Genomic DNA, 17,033 nt, shown 5'->3' with positions numbered 1-17,033 from the left:
TGTTTCACCCACACTGATTCAAACTCTCGTCCTCCCACCAGCTGCTCCTCTCAGGGCCGAAACCAGCCAATCAGAGGCCCCGGGGGCCCCTGAGGGCCCCAGCGGAGGAGGAGGGTTATTACAATAACCATTACTGACACCCACCACTTAGAATAAAGACCAAACAACACGCTTTAATCATGAAATGCATCACGGTTTTTATTCATTAGTTTGTTTTATTTGTTAGCTTTTGCACAAAAAAAACAAAAAAACAGTGGAAATTATAGTGATCACGTCTGCCCAGGTCAAAACGATCACTATGTATTGATCTTTTTCCTAATTCATCATGCAGATTACCTTCTTTACTGACTATTCACTACATGGATATAAAGAACTGACATGGACGGCTTTGTTTTGACATGGCTGTTTGAGGAGAATATGTTTTTCATTTAAAGAAAATATAAAAATAAAAGTAGTTTTAAGCTCTTTTTTTTTTGGGACTATTTAGTTAATTAAACAGTATTTGTGTTGGAGAGTTTCTCTCCTGAGCTTTCTGATCCGTCACTATAAGGGTTTCCACTGTACGTGCATCAATATCAACAAAAAACAATTTAAAAAAACATAGGAAAAAGTATAAAAGAAGTGCTCTCTGGTTAATCTAAACACACGTGACCTAAAATAATGTGCACAAATATCAGTAAACATTTATAAGTGTGCGTCTCTGACAGTCTGATGGTTAAAATCACAGACAGACAACAGAAATATGACCTTCTGATGTCTTGATGTTGTGTTAAAATGTATGTTTTACATTGTAGGAGCCTGCGGTTAATACACATGTGGTCAATATTATTGATTTACGTTGGGGGCGGCACCCTCTGGTGGCCTCACCAGTAGCCATTATTGATCCAAAACTTCACAAGTTTTCAATTTGTGTGAAGCAATAATAACACGGAGATGAATTGCAGGTGATTTGTTTTGTTATACTGTTATATATTTTTAGTCAGTATTTAACTTAATGTCCCATATATACCTTTATATACAGAGATATATAGATGCATAATAGCTTCAGGTGTGACCCGGAGAGATTGTTATGAAGTTATAATCAAATTTATGACCAGCAGAGATGCAGATATGTGACTTGTGTCTGTAGTATTAATTGAAGAGTTTTAAAACTCTTGATTTTATCTGATTTGGGACTGAATGGAAATGGAAATGAATCCTTCAATGGCGGATCCCCGATGATGATGATAATAATAATAGTAAGTGATATGCGAATGTTTACTAATGACAAAGATTATTATTAGTTGTATTATGCTTATTTGGAAAGTTTAGTATCACAGTCAGTTACGGCCTCAGATGAAGACTGAGCTCCGTTAGAAGATGAAATCTCCCAGAATTCAGGCGCAGAAACAAAATGTTTTCATGTACGAAGCCAAAAGAGAAAAAAAAAAAGAATCGACCGACAGTTTGAGGAAAAAAACCTGCAGCAGCTCCGGGAGCTCCGAGTCGTCGACGGGCTGCTTTCAGCGAGCAAACTTGAAAGTCAGGAGGCGCCGGCGGAGGAGAGACTCAGGCCTCCTCGGCACCCCTGTGCCGCCTGTACGCCCTCTGGATCACCGCCGCCGCCACCTCCTCCTGTTTCCGCCGCAGGGTGCTGCTGATTGGCTCGTTAGACGCCTGCTGGTGACAACGACCCTCCGTTAGGTTTGGTGGCAAATGACAATAAATAGAATAGAATGGAATAGAAAATAAAATAGAATAGAATAAAGTAGAACCTTGGCCGTGAACTTTTCCTCCATCCTCCCTCTGAGAGCGTCCATGTCTTGATCAGCTGACACCTGCACACATAGAGAATGTAGTAATAATAGTGATTCTGACATGTGGTCAGGTGGTCAGGTGGTCAGGTGACGTTACCTGTGCGGCGAGAGCCAGGAGGACGTCTGAGTAGTGGATCTTGTCTCCTGGCAGCAGAGGCAGATCCATGTGGACCAGTCTGATGGTGTTTGGTTTGGGGATCCTCAGAGGATCCTGCAGCGCGTCGCAGAAGTCTGACAGCTTACTGTGGAACACAGTGCAGTCCATTAGAGTCCACTAGAGGCCATCAGAGACCACTACAGATCATTAAAGACCATTAGGGTCCATTAGAGTCCACTAGAGGCCATCAGAGACCACTACAGATCATTAAAGACCATTAGAGTCCAATAGAGTCCATTAGAGTGAACTAGAGTCCACTAGAGACAACTAGAGATCATTAAAGGCCATTAGAGTCCATTAGAGTCCACTAGAGGCCATCAGAGACCAGTACAGATCATTAAAGACCATTAGAGTCCAATAGAGTCCAATAGAGTCCATTAGAGTGCACTAGAGGCCACCAGAGATCATTAGAGTCCATTAGAGGCCATCAGAGACCACTACAGATCATTAAAGACCATTAGAGTCCAATAGAGTCCATTAGAGTGCACTAGAGTCCACTAGAGACAACTAGAGATCATTAAAGGCCATTAGAGTGCACTAGAGGCCACCAGAGACCACCAGAGATCATTAGAGTCCACTAGAGGCCATCAGAGACCACTAGAGTCCATCAGAGACCACTAGAGTCCAATAGAGTCCATTAGAGTGCACTAGAGTCAACTAGAGACAACTAGAGACAACTAGAGATCATTAAAGACCATTAGAGTGCACTAGAGGCCATCAGAGACCACCAGAGATCATTAGAGTCCATTAGAGGCCATCAGAGTCTCACCTGTACTGTATGAATTGCGAGGCGTCGGGGTCAAACTGCCTCCAGGTGTTGTAGAACATCTGAAGGTCTCCGTCACTCAGCGGCCCGGCGTCCTCGGAGCTGAAGGTCTCCAGGAGGACGGCGATGAAGAGGTGGAGCGTCAGCAGGAAGATGACGACGACTGAGATGGCGGCAAAGACGACGGTAGCCACCAGACTGCCGCAGTCCCCTCGGACCGCCGTCCCCGGGTTCTCCTGGTCAGGGTCGCAGTACAGCATGGTCTCCCGTGTGTTCAGCCCCAACCTGAACACGCCGGCGATCACGTTGATCAGGCTGTTCACAAAAGTCTCGAAGTTAAACGTGTCGTCGATCATGCCCTCCTTCTTCACAAAGGCAAAGTTAAACATGCCGAAGAAGGAGAGAGCGAACACGTTGAGGGTGAGGAGCAGGCTGATGTTGAAGGCGGCAGGAAGTGACATCATGAAGGCCAAAAGCAGCTTCCTGATGCCCTTGGTGAAGGGGATCAAATGGAGGACGCGACGGATGCGACCCAATCGGAGCACGGCGATGGCATTGGGCGAGAAAAAGTACATGAATATGAAGTCGGGGATGAAGAGAGCTGAAGGAGAAGACAGAGAGTAAAAATCACAATCTGAGCACACAGAAATGAACTGATGTCATAATGAATACACAGGAAAGTATTCATCGGACCAGACTCCATTGACAAAAAAAGGAATTTTACCTCACACAACACAGGAGTTTGCCGTGCTACCTACCGCCTCTATCAACGAACTAACAGCTTAGTTTGGATCCAAACTAACGATTTAAAACAGCAATATCACATAATAGCACAAACAAACTTATCCAATCGAAGCAGCGGTAAACACGCAACTCCTGTCGTCTGTGAGGTTAAATTATTGTTTTTGTGAATGGAGTCTGGTGCTTTTGAAGAGAGCAAAAGAAAAAGAAAACGGCATCAGTTACAGCAATGTCAAGTGGTGAAAATATTCTAAAAATGGCATAAACAGATTTCTTTATTTCCTAATAAAGGCACACCTAAAAAAAAAATCAACATCAGTTTAAGTGTCGCTGCTTTAACTTGAAAATGAAGTCGTTCCCTCTTTCTCCTGACTTGCTTCCAAGCCACCAGACTCCATTGACAAAAACAGTGACTTTACAGTGACTTTGCTGTTCTACTGCTGCCTCAATCAGTTAGTCTGCTCGTGTTATTCTGGTGATTCTGGTGTTTTAAAGGGTTAGTTCGGATCCACGTTGGCATGGTAGTTTATTAATCAAGGCAGCAGCAGACCAGTGAACTCCCATAATCTGTGGGGTAAAATTACTGTTTTTCTGAATGGAGTCTGGTGGCTTAGAAGCAAGCCAAAAGAAAGAGAAATGGTGCCCGTTCCCTTTCCAAAGGGCTGTATGACAGCGATGTAAAGCTGTGAAATATAGCGTACACTTCACTGATGTTGATTTTTTTAGGTGGGCCTTTCTTTTAAGAGGCTAAAATCCGTTTTCCTGCCATCTAGTATAGGTAACACACTGACTATGGAGAAGGAGCTCAGGCAACCATACTTCAAATAACCTGAACTGTCCCTTTAAGTCAAGGCTCTGCATGGAAAAAGTAAAACAGGAAGATGGTGACTGTTGTGGGATTACATCACCAGACCAGACGATGACGTCACCACACGAAAACTCACCAACCGTCATCGCAATGATCACGACGAAGTCGATGACGTTCAAGCAGTCGAAGAAGTAGTGCTTTCTGAGCGCGGTGATCTTCAGAATGGCCTCTATGAAGAAGATGAGGATGAAGGTGAAGTGGAAAAAGTACAGGATCTCCATTTTCAGGATGCTATCATCGAACGTCTCCACCATCAGGACCAGCATGTTCAGGCAGATCACCGTCACCATGACGACTTCGAAACACGGTCTGGTCACCAGGTCAAAGACCCAAGCCAGGCACCGACTCTGAGGACGAAACACAGGAACCAGAGAGAGTTCATACTGATAAATCTGATCTGCATCACTTAAGTTTCCCTTTGTTTTGCATCATCACATCATTTACCATCATGCTTCTTGTTTTACTGGCTAGCTGCTGCTTAACTTGGGTTTATAATACACCTGCAGACACGACTGTGGTCAGAAACATGGCTCAGTATCCTGGTTTATGTTGGAAAACTCCAGCTAACATATTCAGACTCCAATACATTTCAGCTTCAAGACTTTTATTGTGAAAGGGTTACATTTTCTCTGCTTTAACTCAGGTCAAACAGAATTTTCTGACAGGAAACTGACGCCGTTCTCTCTTTTTCTTTGATTGCCTCAATGCCACCAGACTCCATTCACAAAAACAGCGATTTTACCTCGTAGAGCACAGAAGTTCGCTGTGCAACCGCTGCCTCAATCAGTGAGTCTTCTTGTCTTATTGTGTGACTTTGGTGTTTTAAAGGTTTAATTCGGATCCAAACTAGCGTGTTAGTCCGTTGATCGAGGCAGCGGTAGCAAAGCAAGCTTGCGTGTTCTGCGAGATAAAATTACTGTTTTTGTGAAAGGAGTCTGGTGGCTTTGGTGGCGAGGTAAAAAAAGTGAAATCTTCTAAATATATATAGTGTATGCTTAAACTGATACAGATTATTTTAGGCAGACCTGCGACCTCTGACCTCTGACCTGGTCTGGTCACAGTGAGACAGGTCAGTGAACCCACCTGAGGTCTGGGAGCAGATTTCTGAGGTTCCTTGGACAAACGTTTCTTCAGAGCCTTGAAATATTTCTCCTGCTGCTCTGTCATGAAAATAAGTTTCCCTTCAAAGTAAAGACAGAATAAAGACAAAGTAAATACAAAGTAAAGACAGAATAAAGACCAGAGTAAATACAAAATAAAGACAGAATAAAGACCAGAGTAAATACAAAATAAAGACAGAATAAAGACAAAGTAAATACAAAGTAAAGACAGAATAAAGACCAGAGTAAATACAAAATAGACAGAATAAAGACCAGAGTAAATACAAAGTAAATACAAAGTAAAGACAGAATAAAGACCAGAGTAAATACAAAGTAAAGACAGAATAAAGACAAAGTAAATACAAAGTAAAGACAGAATAAAGACCAGAGTAAATACAAAGTAAAGACAGAATAAAGACAAAGTAAATACAAAGTAAAGACAGAATAAAGACCAGAGTAAATACAAAGTAAAGACAGAATAAAGACAAAGTAAATACAAAGTAAAGACAGAATAAAGACAAAGTAAATACAAAGTAAAGACCAGAGTGAAGAAACTTTATTTTGTTACAGTCCGTCAGCCCGTCTCTCTCTCTCTGTCTCTCAGCCCGTCTCTCTCTCAGCCTGTCACTCTCTCTCAGCCCGTCTCTCTCTCAGCCCGTCTCTCTCTCTCTGTCTCAGCCCGTCTCACTCTCAGCCTGTCTCTCTGTGAGCCCATCTCTCTCCCGGCCCGTCTGTCTCTCAGCCCGTCTGTCTCTCAGCCTGTCACTCTGTGAGCCCGTCTCTCTCTTAGCCTGTCTCTCTCTCTCAACCCATCTCTCTGTGAGCCCGTCTCTCTCTCTCTCTCAGCCCGTCTCTCTCTGTGAGCCTGTCTCTCAGCCTGTCACTCTCTCTCAGCCCGTCTCTCTCTCTCTGTCTCAGCCCGTCTCACTCTCAGCCTGTCTCTCTGTGAGCCCGTCTCTCTCTCTCTGTCTCAGCCCGTCTCACTCTCAGCCTGTCTCTCTGTGAGCCCATCTCTCTCCCGGCCCGTCTGTCTCTCAGCCTGTCTGTCTCTCAGCCTGTCACTCGCTCTCAGCCTGTCTCTCTGTGAGCCCGTCTCTCTCTCTCAGCCCGTCTCTCTGTGAGCCCGTCTCTCTCTCTCAGCCCGTCTCTCTCTCTCAACCCATCTCTCTCTCTCAACCCATCTCTCTCTCAGCCCGTCTCTCTGTGAGCCCGTCTCTCTCTCTCAGCCCGTCTCTCTCTCTCAACCCATCTCTCTCTCTCAACCCATCTCTCTCTCAGCCCGTCTCTCTGTGAGCCCGTCTCTCTCTCTCTCTCAGCCCGTCTCTCTGTGAGCCCGTCTCTCTCTCAGCCCGTCTCTCTCTGTGAGCCCGTCTCTCTCTGTGAGCCCGTCTCTCTCTCTCAACCCGTCTCTCTCTCTCAACCCGTCTCTCTCTCTCAGCCTGTCACTCTCTCTCAGCCCGTCTCTCTCTCAGCCCGTCTGTGTGTCAGTGAGTGCAGAAACATATCTTGTCTCTCTGCAGCTTGTCGATGATGACTCTGATGAAGAGGTTGAAGGTGAAGAAGGAGCTGACGATCAAGAAACAGATGAAGAACAGGTACATGGACGGGTGGTGCTCATAGATCGGCTGAGACTCCACCTACACACACACACACACACACACACACACACACACACACACACACACACACACGGTGCATGAATACACACACACACACACATTAGCACCTTTAGCACTGAAGCTAGCAGGTGGTGTACTGACCATTACAGAGTCCACGGCTCCATAAATGACGGATATCCAGTCGTATGCTACGGTCTGACGGAGAAACAGCACAGAACTCCATTAGAAAAACACAGAATTTAAGTTTGTTCTCCAACAGCCGTGTGTGTGTGTTCACACTGACCACGTGCAGCAGCGACAGGTAAGCTTGAGACACGGTGTCAAAGTTTAACCTGTTGTTCCGCCAGGTGACCTCGGTGAAGTTTTCCATAGTCAGAATCATACACTCGGTCTTGTTTTCCACGTCGCCGGATAGGAAACTTTCGTCTGCCGTCTCGTTGAAACAGTAATAAAACTTTCCCGCCAACATATTAACGCCACAGATGCCGAAGATCAGCGAGACGATCAGAAACACCGGCAGCATGCTAACCATGGCCGGGACGGTCCGGGCCAGAGTGTGCACCACCACCTGCACACAGACAGGGGGAGAGAGACAGACAGGTCATTACACGGAGCCACTATACAGCCTACAAACAGACAGACAGGTAGAGACAGACAGACAGGTCATTGCACGGAGCCACTATACAGCCTGCAGACAGACAGATAGGTAGAGACAGACAGGTCATTACACGGAGCCACTATACAGCCTACAAACAGACAGACAGGTCATTGCACGGAGCCACAATACAGCCTGCAGACAGACAGATAGGTAGAGACAGACAGGTCATTACACGGAGCCACTATACAGCCTACAAACAGACAGACAGGTAGAGACAGACAGACAGGTCATTGCACGGAGCCACTATACAGCCTGCAGACAGACAGATAGGTAGAGACAGACAGACAGGTCATTACACGGAGCCACTATACAGCCTGCAGACAGACAGATAGGTAGAGACAGACAGGTCATTACACGGAGCCACTATACAGCCTACAGATAGACAGACAGGTAGAGACAGACAGACAGGTCATTGCACGGAGCCACTATACAGCCTACAGACAGACAGATGGATAGAGAGAGACAGACAGGCCATTGCACGGAGCCACTATACAGCCTACAGACAGACAGATGGGTAGAGAGAGACAGACAGGCCATTGCACGGAGCCACAATACAGCCTGCAGACAGACAGATAGATAGAGAGAGACAGACAGGTCATTGCACAGAGCCACAACACAGCCTGCAGACAGACAGATAGGTAGAGACAGACAAGTAGAGAGAGACAGACAGGTAATTACACTGAGCCACAATACAGCCTACAGACAGACAGATAGGTAGAGAGAGACAGACAGGTCATTACACGGAGCCACTATACAGCCTATCGACAGACAGACAGGTAGAGACAGACAGGTAGAGAGAGACATACAGGTCATTACACGGAGCCACTATACAGCCTACCGACAGACAGACAGGTAGAGAGAGACAGACAGGTCATTACATGGAGCCACTATACAGCCTGCAGACAGACAGACAGGTACAGACAGGTAAAGACAGACAGACAGACAGACAGTCTGTGTTTCAAGTGCCCATCTCACCCTCATGCCCTGGAAGCGAGACACGGCCCTCAGGGGCATCAGAGCCCTCAGAGACCAGAGGACAGACGGGCCAGTGAATCCAATGCTGCCGGCCGCCAGAAACACCAGAGACACCTGGAAGAGACGACACACCTGCTGGTGACATCACTCCTCACACCTGACAGTCGCCGGCCAATCAGAGAGCAGATTCGGTGCCGCTTCCTGTTATCAACACGTTACCAATCACCGGCGCGTTACCGATGGCGTTCTTACGTCTAAGACGAGGAAGTCGAACCAGCACCAGGCGTCGGTGAAGTATCTCCTGAGTCCGAGTCCGATCCACTTGAGAAGCATCTCCATCAGGAACACGAAGGTGAACACCTGGTCCGCCTTCTCCAAAACCACCCTGAGGACCCTCCTGTTCGGCAGGTGTATGTCCTCAAACACCTGCACACAGACGCACACGTGTTAGCGTGTTAGCATGTTAGCATGTGAGGCCGTTTCACAGAACACTTCCTGTAAAATAACCTTCTGGAAAAGTTGAAACCAAATATGAATTATTGTTAAAAACAAAAAGTAAACGTGTTAAACAAACATGTATGTAAACGTGTGTAAATATGTATGTATGTTTGTATAATTCCTCCTCTCATGTATTATTTTGCTTTAATTACACGGCTTTGCTGAATGCTCAATTCTGATTGGCCGATTACGTCATGCTACGGTCTGTTATTTCTGTATAACAGACCGTTGCTACGGACACCATCCTGATAAATAAAGCAATAGAATCATTTTTGAATCAATAAAATTGTTTTTTTAAGTCACTGTCTTGTGTCCAATTGTTGATTTAATTTAGCGCTCAATTCTGATTGGTCAATTACGGTATCTAATGGTCTTATTTCTATACTACTGACCGTTGCCATGGACGCAGTTCTGATAGCGGAAGCAATAAAATCATTTTTATATCAATAAAATAATTTTAAAAAGCAGTAAAAAAATATATTATTTTATATTATCTTATCTTATCTTATCGTATTTTATTTTATCTTATCTTATCTTATTTTATTTCATCTTATCTTATTTTATTTTATCTTATCTTATATTATCTTATTTTTTTTCATCTTATCTTATCTTATTTTATTTCATCTTATCTTATTTTATTTTATTTTATCTTATCTTATTTTATTTCATCTTATCTTATTTTATTTTATCTTATCTTATATTATCTTATTTTTTTTCATCTTATCTTATCTTATCTTATCTTATTTTATTTCATCTTATTTTATTTTATTTTATCTTATCTTATTTTATTTCATCTTATCTTATCTTATTTTATTTTATCTTATCTTATATTATCTTATCTTATTTTATTTTATCTTATCTTATATTATATTATCTTATTTTATTTTATCTTATCTTATCTTATATTATCTTATTTTATTTTATCTTATCTTATCTTATCTTATTTTATTTCATCTTATCTTATTTTATTTCATCTTATCTTATCTTATTTTATTTTATTTTATCTTATCTTATATTATCTTATTTTATCTTATCTTATCTTATCTTATCTTATCTTATCTTATATTATCTTATTTTATCTTATCTTATCTTATCTTATCTTATCTTATTTTATTTTATCTTATCTTATCTTATCTTATCTTATTTTATTTCATCTTATCTTATCTTATTTTATTTTATTTTATCTTATCTTATATTATCTTATTTTATCTTATCTTATCTTATCTTATTTTATCTTATCTTATCTTATCTTATCTTATTTTATCTTATCTTATTTTATTTTATCTTATCTTATCTTATCTTATCTTATCTTATATTATCTTATCTTATCTTATCTTATCTTATTTTATCTTATCTTATTTTATTTCATCTTATCTTATCTTATCTTATTTTATCTTATCTTATCTTATCTTATCTTATCTTATTTTATTTTATTTTATTTTATCTTATCTTATCTTATTTTATCTTATCTTATTTTATCTTATCTTATTTTATTTCATCTTATCTTATCTTGTTTTATTTTATCATAACTGTATTCCTTGGCAATGTGGTTCCTCTATTTATTCTCATTATTTTGTTTTATAACACGGCATTGCTGAACACTCGATTCTGATTGGTCGAAGCCGTTCTGATGTCAGAAGCTTCAGGGTGACCATCATCAACCCGCCGGGATCGGTTTCGTGATTAACGACCAGTTAATGTTAACTTTAATGTTGTCAATAAAGTTGGAGTGAAAGGTGTGTTTACCAGAGCCACGCTGCTCAGCAAGATGACGACGACCATGAAGGCTTCAAAGAACGGGTGGCGTACAATGGTGAGACAGGTTCTCCTGAAGTTAAACCAGACCCTCCCCACGCCCCGGGACGTGTCTATGTCCTGGAACGGACAGCAGCAGCAATACTCTGGAACACACACACACACACACACACTTCTCAGAGGTGTTATTGATCACTGATTGGCTCCTGGTCTTCATCATTTTTACAGAGAGACCCCTACTGTCGCTGCAGCAGTCCTCAGGTGTGTTTCGTTTAGGATCTTCGTCGTCTTTGTCCTGCTGAACTTCAGGGTGTTTCTGCACGTCATCGCACTGAACAAACACAATCAGCTGATTTTACATCAATCAATAAAATTCATTTTTATCATTGGTATTATTATTATTATCAATAGTAGTATTAGTGTTATTACTATTATCATTATCGTTAGTATTATTATTAGTAGTAGTAGTGTTATTACTATTAACATTATCATTACTATTATCATTATCGTTACTATTATTATTAGTAGTATTAGTGTTATTACTATTATCATTATCGTTACTATTATTATAAGTAGTAGTAGTGTTATTACTATTATCATTATCGTTACTATTATTATAAGTAGTAGTAGTGTTATTACTATTATCATTACTATTATTATTAGTAGTATTAGTGTTATTACTATTATCATTATCGTTACTATTATTATAAGTAGTATTAGTGTTATTACTATTATCATTATCGTTACTATTATTATAAGTAGTAGTAGTGTTATTACTATTATCATTATCGTTACTATTATTATAAGTAGTAGTAGTGTTATTACTATTATCATTATCGTTACTATTATTATTAGTAGTAGTAGTGTTATTACTATTATCATTATCGTTACTATTATTAGTAGTAGTATTAGTGTTATTACTATTATCATTATCGTTACTATTATTATTATTAGTAGTAGTGTTATTACTATTATCATTACCGTTACTATTATTCTAAGTAGTAGTAGTGTTATTACTATTATCATTATCGTTACTATTATTAGTAGTAGTATTAGTGTTATTACTATTATCATTATCGTTACTATTATTATTAGTAGTAGTAGTGTTATTACTATTATCATTACCGTTACTATTATTATTATTAGTAGTAGTAGTGTTATTACTATTATCATTATCGTTACTATTATTATTAGTAGTAGTAGTGTTATTACTATTATCATTATCATTACTATTATCATTAGTAGTAGTGTTATTACTATTATCATTATTATCATTAGTAGTAGTAGTACTATTTTGTTATTAATATCATTATTATATTAGTAGTAGTGTTATTACTATTATCATTAACATTACTATTATTATTATTAGTAGTAGTAGTGTTATTACTATTATCATTAGTAGTAGTAGTAGTATTTTATTTTTAATATCATTATTATAGTAGTAGTAGTAGTGTTATTACTAATATCAATATTATTATTATTATTAGTAGTTGTAGCTGTAATATAATTACATTGAACATTTCACACACGTTTATATCTGAACTCTGAACTTTATGTGGTGTTGGGCTGATTTTGGCAGCCATGTTTCTATGGAACCATTTTTGCATTAAAATGAACTGAACAAAATTGTCGAGTTATTTTGAAACAAATCTAATCCCGTACTTCCCCAATCTCTACCATACCTGTGAACATGACCGCTGTGGATTCACTGTTCAAATGATCTAAATTATGTTTTAGTCGCCATGCACACTGTGTATACTATCAGTTAATGAATACGGCTAAACTGGACAGAGCAAAAAGGAGAAATTAAGTATAAAAAAAACTGCAGAAGTAGATATTAGTATCTGTATCAGGGATAATTTAGCTTTCAGTTGTCTTTCAAACATTCAGCTTTAGGTGAAACACTGCAATAGAATAAAATATGTTTTACTTCTTTCTCTTTTTCTTCATTTTCAGGCGTCTTGAATTCGATCTCGGTGTCAGCAATGGGGGCCCTCTGGGACTCAGTCTTATGGTATTTGCCAGTCAGGTTGCCATGGTCGCCGCTGAGGGTGCTGTGCTCTGACGCCAGCTGGTCAGAAGTCAAGTCCAAGGCCAGGTACTCCTTCCTACCTGTGTGGTCTGGGATGACATGCTTCTTCTTTCCCTGCAAAGGGCAGACACGTTCCACAATCCAGGTCTTGATTGAGGCCACCGCCGTGTGCAACCGGCTTATATCTTTGTTTTTCTCCATTGGTTCTGGAGCCGTCACACATTCATAGCTGAACGAGCTCAGCAACAAGGTCAGGAACAGATGTAGGGCCTGAAACAAGACCAGGAACACACTCAGAATCCACAACAAGGGTAGGAACAGATTATGGATCTGAAATCTAGCTAAATCAACGGTACAGACACATTCAGGAACACATTCAGAAACTACAATATGAATGGGAACAGATTCAAACTCTAAAACAAGACCAGGAACAGATTGAGAAACTGCGAAAAGGGTAGTACCAAATTCAAGATCTGAAACAGGACTAGGGAGTAATGCAAGTAATGCAATCTATAGCAAGACCAGGAACACATTCAGAAGGCCAAGAACAATTAAAAACATGAAACAAGACCAGGAAGTAATTCAAGAACAGATTTAGAACTACAATAAAACTGGCAACACATTCAGCATCTGCAAAAAGGGTAGTACCAGATTCAGGACCTGAAACAAGACCAGGAAGCAATTCAAGAACAGGTTCAGAATCTAGCTAAATCAATGGTTCAGGAACACATTTAGAAACTACAGTATGACTGGGAACAGATTCAGAATCTAAAACAAAACTAGGAACACATTCAGAATCTAAAACAAGGTCAGGAACAGATTTAGTGCCTGAAACAAGACCAGGAACACACTCAGAATCCAAAATAAGGATAGGATCAGATTCAGGGCCTGAAATAAAGCAGGAAGTAATTCAAGAACAGGTTCAGAATCTAGCTAAATCAATGGTTCAGGAACACATTTAGAAACTACAATATGAATGGGAACAGATTCAGAATCTAACACAAGACCAGGAACACATTGAGAAACTGCAAAAAGGGTAGTACCAGATTCAAGACCTGAAACAAGACCAGGGAGTGATGCAAGAACAAGTTTATAATAAAATAATACTGGGAACACATTCAGCATCTGCAACAAGGTCCGGAACAGAATCAAGGCCTAAAACAAGACAGGATTTATAGTGACACACAGGATCCAGACTCAGGTCAGAAACTGCCAGCAGAGACTCACCAGCATATCTCCGACGATGACGACTATCATGAAGAAGATCAGACACATGGCGTCATTGGAGACCTCCATACAGTCCCACAGGGTCTCGATCCACTCCCCACAAAGGACCCTGGCGATGATGAGGAAGGAGTGGTAGAAATCGTACATGTGCCAACGAGGAAGCTGACAGTCGGCTGAGATGCGGCAGACGTTGTCCCTGTAGTCCCCACCGAACAGCTCCATGCCGACCACGGAGAACATGAAGACCATGATGAGCAGGAGGAGAGTCAGGTTCCTCACAGCTCTCACCGAAATCTGCATGAGCTTTAGCAACATCTGGAAGGACCACCACCACCTGGCCAGTCTAACCACTCGCAACTGGGCATGAGACAGGTGAGGATACAGGTAGACAGACAGGTAAGGAGACAGGTAAGGGTCCAGGTAGACAGACAGATAAGGAGACCGGACAGGATACAGGTAGATAGACATATAAGGACACAGGTAAGAGTACAGGTAGACAGACAGGTAAGAAGACCGGACAGGATACAGGTAGATAGACATATAAGGACACAGGTAAGAGTACAGGTAGACAGACAGGTAAGGAGACCGGAAAGGATACAGGTTGACAGGTAATGATACAGGTAGACAGGTAACAATACAGGTAGACAGACAGTGGGCAGGTAAAGAGACAGTTAGACAGGCAAGGACACAGACAGACATACAGTAAGAATGACATGAAAGGAGACATGTAGACAGGTAAGGGGACAGAGACACAGACAGGTTAGAGGACAGGCAAAGGGACAGGTAAACAGGCAGGTAAACAGGCAGGTAAGGAGACAGGAAAGGAGACAGGTAGTCAAGTAAAGTACAGGTAAGGAGAGAGGCAGGTAAACAGACAGGTAGACAGTAATATCAGTATTTAACAATAGTATGTGTTAATTCTGATGATGTCGCCACACTGACCAGTATGAAGGCGCGAAAATACATCGAAAAGTTCATGTCCATCAGAAACAGCACCACCAGACTCCAGGCGACGATGGCGCTGTCAAAGATGTTCCAGCGCACCTGTAACCGCGGCAACAGAACAGCCGCGGACACACACGTTACCATGGGAACGGCTGTCAGTCATCACCACTCTAGCTGCCAAGAAACAGGAAGTCTGACCTGGAAGTACCCGCGCAGGCCCATGGCCACGAGCTTAACGGCCATCTCGGCTGTGAAGATCATTGTGAAGACCTAGGGAAAGGTCGGAGGTCACGGTTAGAACACTGAGGTCATCTGTAAGCTCTGCTCTCATTGGTCAGCCTGATGGGTAGATTTGTGATGTCACCACAAGCAGCCAGAGCCGCGTAGGTGTCAGTGAGTGATTAAAACAGCATGACTCACGCATCCTCCAACAGATTAATCGGAATAATACTTTATATTTATGATATTACTTTATTTCACTCATACATTTCATTAGTTTGTATTTCAATGAGGCGCCAACGATTTCTTCTTCTTCATTTTCTTTTAAAACATGTACGAGTTGTTCAGTGTGTGGAGCTGCTGGTTCCAAAAGCATTCTTTATTTTAAATGTTTCTTCAATAGATCTTCTGAACCTTACTTAACACTGCAGACTGTATGAAAGAAGTGGACGTAGCTTCTGGGTCTGAACAGTGAAGTCGACACTGACGGGCCTTAAACCTGCATTTTAAGTTAGAATGAATGGAAGTTAATGAGAAAATGAGCTAGTCGCTAGTTTGCAGTCTTCTTCGACACCGCAGGATGTTCATTTAGTAAATTATGGTCCCATTTAGAGGAAAACAGAACCAAGAAGAGTGAGAGTAATCAGAGGCGGTCTTCATGGAACAGACGTCACCTCTGGCTCCTTAAAACCAAGATGGCGACACCCATAAAGCCAAACTCATGGCTTCAAAACAGCAGTCCATAAAACCAACGGGTGACGTTGGCTACCTCCACTTGTTTCACACAGCCCATGTTTGAACTATTTACACTTTGTTTCTGTTCAGTCTCTTTTTTTTCTCTCTCTCTGTATAAATACTACAGTACCCATGAGCCTCAGCTGCTGTTGCTATGGAGAGGAGGCCAGTCAGAGGTGTAAATCAGAGTGACTGAGAATTAAAAAAACGCTTTATGTCCTGATCCGGAATCAGAAACTGAATTAACTGAAGCTTCACATTGTAAAATCTGTTTTCTCAGCAGTGTAATCTTTAGCTTCAGCTCTGTGATTGGCTGCAGCGAGTCAGTGAAATGCACCCTGGGAGTCGTTGTTGACTTTTCATGCATGATACTCTATATCATACGTGTCCACTAGGGGGTAGTGTCATATCTATTTATCAAACCATAAAGAAAAGGAGACCTGTTTCACTCAGGTGACAGTATAAACAAACCTCTACATCTTTAACCCACGGTTACCCATAACACCCCTCTTCTCTGTGTCAGTTCAAAGACATGTTTACATCAAAGATCCTCTATAACTAAAGATAACATTTCAGGCTGTGCCAGTGGTCTGAAATGGGTTCCACTTCCTGTCTGCTGAGTGGGTGTGGTCGGTGTGGATGGGGGGAAGCAGACGGAGCAGTGGGAGCATCAATAATCTGAATATCGACCTGCACTGAGCTCCAGCTGTTTAATATCAGTCAGACTGTAGCTCAGTGGAGGTTGTAGTTAGCTGTTGTTCAGCGACTCACTTGTTCTTGTTAGCTTACATGCTAACTAGCTTTGGACAACACCAGGTTAAAAATAACCAAAACATCCCCTGGTGGAGCAGAATGAAAGTTTTCTATTAGAAACAGCTTCAAAGTCCACTTAGGACATTAGTTCATCTTCAGTTAAAGTTAACTTCTACGGCCTCCTCTGTC

The 17,033-nt window shown here is 41.4% G+C and overlaps 1 protein-coding gene across 1 annotated transcript in view; it reads right to left on the bottom strand.

The window, feature by feature from the left end:
• Positions 1-172: 172 nt before the first annotated feature.
• LOC139201162 (sodium channel protein type 4 subunit alpha B-like) overlaps positions 173-17,033 on the bottom strand; it is a 32,681-nt gene continuing 15,820 nt past the window's right edge. Inside the window, exons 14-29 of the mRNA XM_070830416.1 lie at positions 15,304-15,407; positions 14,193-14,616; positions 12,864-13,235; positions 11,174-11,264; positions 10,925-11,079; positions 8,933-9,106; positions 8,681-8,794; positions 7,331-7,615; positions 7,189-7,242; positions 6,924-7,065; positions 5,412-5,521; positions 4,405-4,675; positions 2,723-3,320; positions 1,894-2,038; positions 1,755-1,817; positions 173-1,656 (exon numbers count right to left, since the gene is read on the bottom strand). Of these exons, the coding sequence (XP_070686517.1) occupies positions 1,549-1,656; positions 1,755-1,817; positions 1,894-2,038; positions 2,723-3,320; positions 4,405-4,675; positions 5,412-5,521; positions 6,924-7,065; positions 7,189-7,242; positions 7,331-7,615; positions 8,681-8,794; positions 8,933-9,106; positions 10,925-11,079; positions 11,174-11,264; positions 12,864-13,235; positions 14,193-14,616; positions 15,304-15,407 (3,210 nt within the window). The 3' untranslated portion in view covers positions 173-1,548. The remainder of the gene's footprint in view (positions 1,657-1,754; positions 1,818-1,893; positions 2,039-2,722; positions 3,321-4,404; positions 4,676-5,411; positions 5,522-6,923; positions 7,066-7,188; positions 7,243-7,330; positions 7,616-8,680; positions 8,795-8,932; positions 9,107-10,924; positions 11,080-11,173; positions 11,265-12,863; positions 13,236-14,192; positions 14,617-15,303; positions 15,408-17,033) is intronic.

Source organism: Pempheris klunzingeri, chromosome 5, assembly GCF_042242105.1.
Source record: "Pempheris klunzingeri isolate RE-2024b chromosome 5, fPemKlu1.hap1, whole genome shotgun sequence".
NCBI classification, from domain to species: domain Eukaryota; kingdom Metazoa; phylum Chordata; class Actinopteri; order Acropomatiformes; family Pempheridae; genus Pempheris; species Pempheris klunzingeri.
The sequence above is the reverse complement of the archived record's forward strand: the minus strand, read 5'-3'. Positions and strand labels throughout refer to the sequence as shown.